Source organism: Centruroides sculpturatus, unplaced genomic scaffold (genome assembly GCF_000671375.1).
Source record: "Centruroides sculpturatus isolate CEXI.00-Female unplaced genomic scaffold, Cexi_2.0 scaffold440, whole genome shotgun sequence".
Lineage (NCBI taxonomy): Eukaryota > Metazoa > Arthropoda > Arachnida > Scorpiones > Buthidae > Centruroides > Centruroides sculpturatus.
Window position 1 is genome coordinate 268,338 of NW_019384633.1, and position 8,953 is coordinate 277,290.

General features: G+C 32.4%; 1 protein-coding gene across 3 annotated transcripts; it reads left to right on the top strand.

The window, feature by feature from the left end:
* The first annotated feature begins 1,173 nt into the window (after positions 1-1,173).
* Positions 1,174-8,000, top strand: LOC111625821 (vesicle-associated membrane protein-associated protein A-like). 3 transcript variants are annotated; one of them, XM_023369057.1, is made up of 8 exons: positions 1,174-1,903; positions 1,971-2,123; positions 3,196-3,296; positions 4,783-4,848; positions 4,929-4,982; positions 5,062-5,157; positions 5,260-5,310; positions 7,517-8,000. In XM_023369057.1, exons 1-8 carry the CDS (start codon positions 1,786-1,788, stop codon positions 7,613-7,615), a joined length of 738 nt encoding a protein of 245 aa, XP_023224825.1. In that variant the 5' UTR covers positions 1,174-1,785; the 3' UTR covers positions 7,616-8,000. The 3 variants fall into 3 exon arrangements, with proteins under 3 accessions (XP_023224825.1, XP_023224826.1, XP_023224827.1); XM_023369058.1 differs by having other exon boundaries at positions 5,243-5,310; positions 7,517-7,678; XM_023369059.1 differs by lacking the exon at positions 1,971-2,123.
* The last annotated feature ends 953 nt before the right edge of the window (positions 8,001-8,953 follow it).

Sequence of the window (8,953 nt, forward strand, 5' to 3'; positions counted from 1 at the left end):
AACATAGTACACAGTCATATACAGTACCAATGTGCCAGGTATCTTTTACATACCTGGCACAGATGCCTATATCAAACTGCACCAGAATTGAATAATTTTTGATAGTCAAAAGCATTGGTCCCAGTGAGATTTGTTGCAGAATGTATGCACAATGTGAGTCGTAAATGTTGCTACACCAAGCTCGGGCTCAAAAGTCTACGCAGCTCTTTGTCTGTTCGATCTTCCTTGAACTTTCAAATCCACTTAAACTTTTTGCAATAATGTGCCCAACTCTCTATATTGTGCATAAAACCCATGATGGATCTCACCAATTTAGAAGTGGAATGCCTTTGGCCATCAAAAATCAAACAGCTCACTGTTCAGTTGCGGTGCAATTTGATACTGGCAATGCCATTTTATAAAGGCTGCATTACTGTATACTCTTTATTGTTATTAGTCTTAACCTTGTATGCTACATTATTATTCTTTAGCAATGTTGCTAACTATATTCACTAAATCTACCTCATGTTTTAAGTAATATATATATATATATGATGATGGAATTTGTTACAGAATACATTACAATAAAACCTGTAATGCAGAATCCATCTGAATGGGAAAAATTATTCAGAACGAAGCGATTTTCTACGTTAAGAAAAACCTGCCAAACCAGAACAATTTTCAGTACCATGCAGTTCTGTTTTAACTAAATAAATTAACATTTTATTAAATATTAAGAAACAAATACTTTTTGGAATTAGTATATGAGGCATATAATTGTACAGTATAGTATTATTTTAGAACTTTATATTAATATACAAAGTTCTAACATAAGGAAAGACTCATTCTAAAAAATTGAAATGGTTCTTATTTCTGTTTAAAATTTTAAGAAAGTAGATTTTTCGAAAATTTGACATACATTATTCATTTGAAATGTCAGAAGTAAAATTACACTTAAACTAAATTTAAGTTAATATCATTTTTGAATTGCTGACTGATTTTGTGCTGAGATTAAATCAATCAAATTTCCAAGTCTTTTGAGAGTTGGAACCTGAAGTTTGATCTTTTGAACCTTCCATGGAATGGAAAGTGAGGATCAAACTTTACGAATTTTTGTGAAAAGTGTAAATGACAATGGATAAGTCGTTTTTATGCTAAACAAATGAAAAACAGAAAAAAACTGATATTAATTAACATATTTTCAAATGTAAAACGATGCAACTTGCAGCAGCAGCAACATGAATGATAACATGGGGTTGGTGAACAAACAGAATTAATGTTATATTTTTGAGTCCAACACATCCGGATGGACCACCCCAAAAAATTTCTGTTTTCGAACTGAGACATCTTAACCTCTCGGCCATCTAACCATCTATTTGAATATATTAGAAAATTTATTAAGTCTCATACAATCAGAAATAGATTGCGAGGAATCTGATACAAAAGGAATAGAGAAGTTCTATGAAGATTAAACTTTCAAACCACATTTTTAGAATTTTCCAGCATTACTTTCAGTTTAAATACATTTACATTGGACGGGATCAGTTTAATTTGTGAAATAAAATCGTTGTTTTAATGATATAAAATTATGTTCGGCTGAAATGGCACCAGTGTGGAATGGCTTAAACGTGGTTTAGTCTGGTTGGATAACTGCCATATTACACTGGAAGGACTATACTTGTTTGTTCTGGATTTTACAGACTTGATTCTTATTATCTCTATAATAAATTACTTTTATTGTTTACGATTGTTTTAAGATCAATTATCGATTTTTTCGACAATAGAATCTAAATTGCATTGTTAAAAATGGATTCAGATTTAGAAGAAGTTTCTTCGTTTCATTCCGACTATACCATTCAAGAATTCGAAGAATCGATCATCGAAGAATTCATTATCACTCCGTCTTCCGAATTAATTTTCCATGGTAAGTCGGGTATTTTATAATAAATTTAATAATGGCGATTTGGCACTGACGAAATTTTTCGTCTAAGGTCCTTTCGAAGAGACGTCGACTTCGCAATTGAAGTTATTCAACATGACTAAAAATACCAAATGTTTCAAAATAAAAACACTAGAGCCGAGTAAATACCGGGTTAAACCACGCTGTGGAATCATTCGACCCGAAGAATTTCGAACCGTCCAAAGTAATTATAATATATATTAAAATATCATTGTCAACGATTTAGATTCCAAATTTATTAATTTTATTAAAATAAAATAAGGGAAAGTATGCCGACCCCAAAGATTTTTACATTTTTGGACTTAAGAAACCTTGAAACGTCGATAAATGCAAAAAATTCGGGTAATTTCTCTATGTATGGATATCATTAGTGTGGGGGGAGCGTGATTTCGGTCACTCTCTTTGAACTTTAATAAATCCTGTGCTTTTTGCAGAAAATTTCTGAAATTTTGCAAGGAGGTTTATTTATTTGGGGAATTGTTGCTATTAAATTTTGGTGTTTAGACTCCACTAGCGTCGGACTTAATGACGATTTTTACTCGTTTTTCACATTTACATTTTTTTTTATAAAGCCCATTCTTACCTTGAAAATTAAGTTCTTTGCTATTTTATAATAATTAAAAATATAAAATGTTTTTTTTTAATAAAATAAGATGGCGCCACCAACATTTTAATTGTTGCCGGGAAAGTAGAGCAACTCGTTGCTAGTTTACTACTTTGTTTTCTATTACTGTAAATAATTTCTGACTATTCGATTTACTCGACCTTTTTTCCCCCAACATTCCTTTTCGGGTTTAGAGTTTTCTCTATTATCGTTTTCATAATTAAAATTACAAATCCCCTTATTGCCTGAAATATACGGAATATTACTTTTTTAATAGTCATCTTTCTTACTGCGCTGCCGCTAGTTAATTTCTAAACGTTTTTGTTAAAATAATGCCAAACAAACTATTCAATTGTCTGCATCCATACTTTTAACAACGATGTCAATTCAAAATGCCTAGAAAATGGTATAATGCCATTTTGTTTTACAAGCTATAAAAAAAAGGACCCTCGCCCGAATTAGTCCGTTGAATCGAGATTTTACTGTACATACTTCTCCGAATTTTCTGCAATTTTAATTTTCTTTCCTCATCTTCCACGTTGACGGTTGAAAATCATTAAACAATTATTCTTAAGTTTCCAATTGTTTATAAAGACAGGAAGAGAAGAATAAAACATCGATACTTATTCGAATTTGTTTTTTTTCTGTATAGTTTCTCTACTACCCAATCAAGTGAACGAATTTTTGAACAAGCAAAAATTTTTGGTACAAGTGGTGGATGTGGCAGATAGCGAATGTGATCCTTTGTCACTGGTAATTATTACTTATTTTATCGAGTTTTTTGGAAATTATAAACCAAAGAGGTATTTTTTTAAACTAATTTTTAAAAAATTACATTAAATTAAGCGATTTCGATGGATAAGACCTTAGAAAAAATTAGTCCATACAAACAACTGCACTGTACTCTATATAATACAGTAGAACCTCGAAAACTCGGCACTCCGGATAACTCCGCCACACCCTGGCAGGGCAAAAAAATCCTTAGTTAATTAACTTTCATGATAAAGACAGCTTTATGCCTCAAAGTATTTTTCTGAGGTCTGTCTTATCAGGTAAGTTACTGTACAGTGTATTCATTAATTTTCATTTTCATGTAGTAAAGCTCTATGCCTTCATAAAGTACATACTTTTCCTTTGTTTAAGGGTATTTGGGCAGTTTATTCTGTGTTGTATTCTCCAGCAAACAATACATACAAATACAGTACACTATTTTCTGAGGAAACACACATACTTATCCTTTTTTAACCCCATTCCCGATAACCCGGCATTTTCACAAACTCGGCCACCCTTCGGTCCACATTAAACCGAGTTTTCGAGGTTCTACTGTATCACACATAAATGGCATTTTACAGATAATGGAAATCTATTTCCATTATCTGTAAAAGTGCTGGTTGTAAAATATTTTTAATTATTTAATGATGTTACAATTGATGAATCCATATTTAACATTAAAAACACGAAATTAATTCAAATGCTTTTAACCTTTAAGGTATTTAACTTGTTGTAAAGTCCAGTTTCTCAAATATTCTTAATTTTTTTCTTGTTAACTCTATCTTAAGGGCATTAAGAGGTATATTTTCTATACCCATCCAGGCTGAAATTGAGGAAGTACTGGATTTGATATATCCGGGGCAGATCACCTATAAAAATTTCTCAGTACAGTAGTTATTTGCTTGGATCTGAATCCGGTCCCCAGGGTTCTAAAATAAATACATTCTCCATTTTGATATCTGCTAGAAAATCAATTTTGCAACAAATAATCTCTGTAAAACATAATTAGTAGTAAAGGCACCGACCCGCTACTCTAGGGAGACTTAAAGTTCGAACTATGTTGAGTCCTGTGGCGAGACAGAGGATCGTGTACAACTCATCAGGAAGATGGAACAAAGATCCTTCAGCACACGCAAAAACGGCTGGAATGGTTAGGATGGCAGCATACGCTCTAGGAGATTAGGAAACAAATCTAGACGGGTCAATAAATTTCAGGAATTTTTCGGGAGTTGGTCCGTCCGGATATATAGGGCCCTCACTACCCTGCTGTCCCAATACGACCCTGGCCAAACCCATAATGGGCTGGCTAAAAAGATACTTTTTAGTTCCCACAGCGCGGAGTTTAAAAAAAGTACATTGCGCAGTAGAATGAATTTTAAAAAAATCCACCAAAACGTTTTATAATTTGCAAAAATATTTGCTTGTTTGCATGTGTTCATGTAAAAATAAATAAATATTTTCATTTCAGTGGAAAGACGTTAATCCAGGGGACGTATTTTCCAAAAAGTTACATTGTATATTTACCGAAGAACGAGTACAATAGGATCTCTCTCATTTTTTAAAATAATCTTTAGTCAATAATTTTTAATAAGAATTATTTAAAATATTATTTAGGCGATTTTCCAGAAGGATATCGAGTCTTCATCAGTTTACGAACCAAGTGCCGAAGTAAGATATTTAAGTTATTGTATAAAATTGCGTTAAGTTAGATTGAAGATTATTTCATTTATCACTAAATATCCTAAAGTTCAAAGACCTCCTCGACTTGGAACAACTTCGTTTCCAAAATAACGAAATGCAAGAAGAACTTGAAGAATTAAAAAATATTCATAGTAGTATTCTGGTAAGACTTCGATGATTGATGTTTACGCTTCACGATGATGTAATTAATATTTTAACGATTGGCCATGCATTACGAAATTTCAAAGAAAACGATTTCATGCAGGAAGAATTCTTTCCCGATTCGCAAATGCAAATTAAGAGCTTTGAAGAAGAGGTAAGTTTCAAATTTCATCTTTTTCAATTCACATCATGGTGGATAGAGGTTTCAAGATCGCATTTCACGTGATAAAACGCACGTTTTCTCCGTCCCTTCGCCATGTTTGTGGTCTAGCTTCGGCTTGCTTAGCTTGCGGGTGGTTATTTGACAGGTTGGCGGCATTTTTTTCAATTTAAACTTAATAGAACTGTAGTATTTTTATATCGTGGACGAGGTTAAAAAAGATGCTTTTGTGGCGGGTTATTCTCGCAGAACGAGATGCTGCTTTATATGAACAGTTTCATTATGTCCGGGTGTCGACCCCACGAAGCTAGCATCTTCGTTATAAATCGAGTTGTGACTTGAAGTAGAATTTAATGACATCATAAACTATTTGGTTTTGACGACAAATTACTAAACTCTTTCACAAATGAAAGCTTAGAGGCCCATAACTATCTTACAAGTGGAAGTGTTTCTCCTGATCATGTGCTCTTTCCTAACGCTCCTGATATGCAGTTGGATTGTGGCCACTCCTATCCTATGTATAATGTTGGACCCAGTCTGGTGATAAATCATCATAAAATAAGGAATGGTTTCCATTGGGGTAAAAAAACCTTTTCACTAATATATTATTATTAAAAATAACTTATCATTATGGTATGTTACATATAAATAATAAGAATTTGTCAGGAACAACTTTTAGGTTACTATGAAATGATTATTTGTTACTAATGTAAAAAAAATAATATCTTAAAGAAATGTTAACGTTACTCACCAAAATAACCTAAGTTAGATATTTGTAAACGAACAATGGAAACTATTGGTTTATATCTTAAACATACACACACTTATTTATGTAAATTAGACCGGAAGGGCAATTGGTTGAAAATGCATTTGTAATTCTTCATCTGCTAAGCGATTAACTTTGCTTAACACTAATACTAATTCTACTGTATATTTGTGACAACAGACTAAGAAAACAAACTGAAAGGTGAAAAATAAACACAATCATTATCTATGCGAACTAAAATCTACTATTGTTAAAATTATAAACAAAGAGATTTATGTAACCGGCTGTACACCTTTAGATAAACTTTTGCACGATTATCATATCATTTATTAACTAGTAATCTAATGTTATTGCTTACCTGAAATGAAATGTTTCTGACAAATTCTTGTATTGATATTCACTTATTCGTATTGAAATTTTTCTGGTTACTTTTCCAGAGCCATGCAAATTGCCTTAGTCGTAAAAGCTCCTCGGTTTGGGGGTCCTTGTTGACAAATAATGCCTGGAATTTTAAAAATGACGTTCCTTTGTTCTTGAGTGAACTAGCATTACGAAACAATTTACCATAGTGACATTTGCGACGAATAAACAATGCAAGAACTCCAGCTAAAGCACGCGTAAACACAAAACGTAAACCAATCATAAAGATGGCGCCGGACAATTGCTCATGCTCATGACGTCACTCGTGATGGCGACTTGAATCCTCTGTTATTGGTGAATGTAATACAAGGTTCCTAATTGCTTGGTGTCCCCAGTGGCCGAGTGTATGAAAACCACCGAACACTGGTGCCTGGCACGTGAAGTTTACCGGATTTTCTTCACGTTCGTACATCTAAATAGGAGCGTTTTCCTTAGAAAGATCTCCCAGGAGGAATCCTCTTGGCAGATCGCACGCGTGTCGCATAGTTGTATAAAAATAAATCAAACCTAACCGAGTTGAATACTTTATTACCGTGTATTTATTTTTATTAATCACAAGTCCCCCACACAAATTTTTGATGGATTTACTTTATATAATTTCACATCAATTACTGTGTGGCACTCGCCAACGTTGAGTTATTAGAAAGCACCAAGGGTACCATTTTTAACAAGAGAGTTAACAGCAAAGACTAAAAATTTTTAGAAGAACTTGGGCGTTTTGAATTACCTCCTAAAAGAAAAAAAAATATATAATTTTAATGCGAAAAATAACACAGGTATCTTCAAAACTCTCAATTTCTTCAACAATAAAATTCTGAATTTCAGGAATTAACTTTTCCATTCTTTAACTTGATGATTATTTTTGGTGGGATGTATATTAGCATCTCACTATCAATTATTTGGAAAGGCTTTAATGGCCTTTTTAGCAGCAAGCCCATTACGGGTTTGGCCAAGCTCACAATGGGACAGGATGGACCACCTCCGGAATAAAGTCCTGGGGCTTTTCTTTTTCAGATCTTCGATCCAAGACGCTTGATCATTTCGACAATCCTTTTCGTCATATTCTTCGTAATCGGCATGATGTCCCATTCCTGCGATTTTCAATTCGATTGAAGAATATTTCAACAATGTTTCGTTTTAGTGAAAATTTTTCTCGTTTGACAATAAAACATTTGTTCATAATAATTTACAATGAAGTTATGCTTTATAGTATTCAATTTAACTGCAAATTACGCTTTAATTTAAAAGTTATATATATATACTGTATATATATATATAATTTTCGTTATTACAAATGAAAATGACAACAAATTTAATTTTCTATAGAAAAAATTTACTCAAACAGTACTAAATAATTCGGAACAGCACGCTGCAATCTGTGGAACACGTCAACGAGTTTTATTGTATTTAAATGTGGATGCTGTCAAAATATTTCAACTAAATTCTTCTCGTAATGAAGATTTACACTGTATAAAAGTATGCAGATAGCAATTTCAAGAAAAATATTGATACATGGATTCACCATGCACTTATCAATTTCAACAGATTATACGCTCTAAATGTTCTGATTCATAGATACATTATTAAGTTTTTATTATGTACTGCAACCAAACATATGAATTGACTGGTCAATTCATTTTTGGTTGCAGTACACATTTTCAACATGCCTGAACTATTGGAAATGTGTGCAACATTCTTGACTTATTCATTTTTCTATAATTGCATCTAAAATTTCACTAACAACATTATCTTGATTTATACAAATTCTATAACTTTTTGTAATCATGAATGTTAGATTTGAATTTTTTGAAACTTTTTGAAAGAGATTTTCTTGACGTTGGAGAGATACTAGAGTTTCAAACTTTGCTATAAAACTTATTTCTTTTTTAATTCTTTCCATTACAAAACTGCTCAGAGAAAGATTTAATAATAATAAGTAAATATAAATATTTAAAAAGAATTTTATAAAATCTAGGATTGGATTAAATTGACGGAATAAGGCAACACAACAGGAGTGATGTGCCAAAGAATGATATCCCTCTGGACTTTCTCCACAATGGGATAGTCAGTGTCTTATGCAATGTGGGTCAAAACACTCATGAAAATTTGAAGATCAGACTCAAACCTGGTTTCCCCATACTGGCAGGTTGACAGTTTTATTGATTTGTAGCCAGATGAGCAAAGTACAATAAATTATATGAAATACACTGCTTTCATATAATTTATATTTTTTTAAATAAATTTATTTAGAAAGTCTTTGTTACAAATTATAGAACAATTAACAGCTGCAGCCACTAATTTAAAATGAATATTTTCTTTGCGGTTACTAGTTGAGGATGGCTGTTTCAATGAATGAGATTATGGGCATAGGAGGATACTGGTTAAGAGAAAGAAGGAACTGATATGCCAGAAATTTTACACAAATAAAAATACAAGTACAAATTTTTAATT

Bases quoted from the DNA above. Each gene is read 5' to 3' on its own strand.
- LOC111625821 (XM_023369057.1), top strand. From the start codon at position 1,786: ATGGATTCAGATTTAGAAGAAGTTTCTTCGTTTCATTCCGACTATACC. The intron at 3,297-4,782 runs GTAATTATTACT...TTTTCATTTCAG, and splicing joins AATGTGATCCTTTGTCACTG to TGGAAAGACGTTAATCCAGG. The intron at 5,311-7,516 runs GTAAGTTTCAAA...TTTCTTTTTCAG, and splicing joins TTAAGAGCTTTGAAGAAGAG to ATCTTCGATCCAAGACGCTT.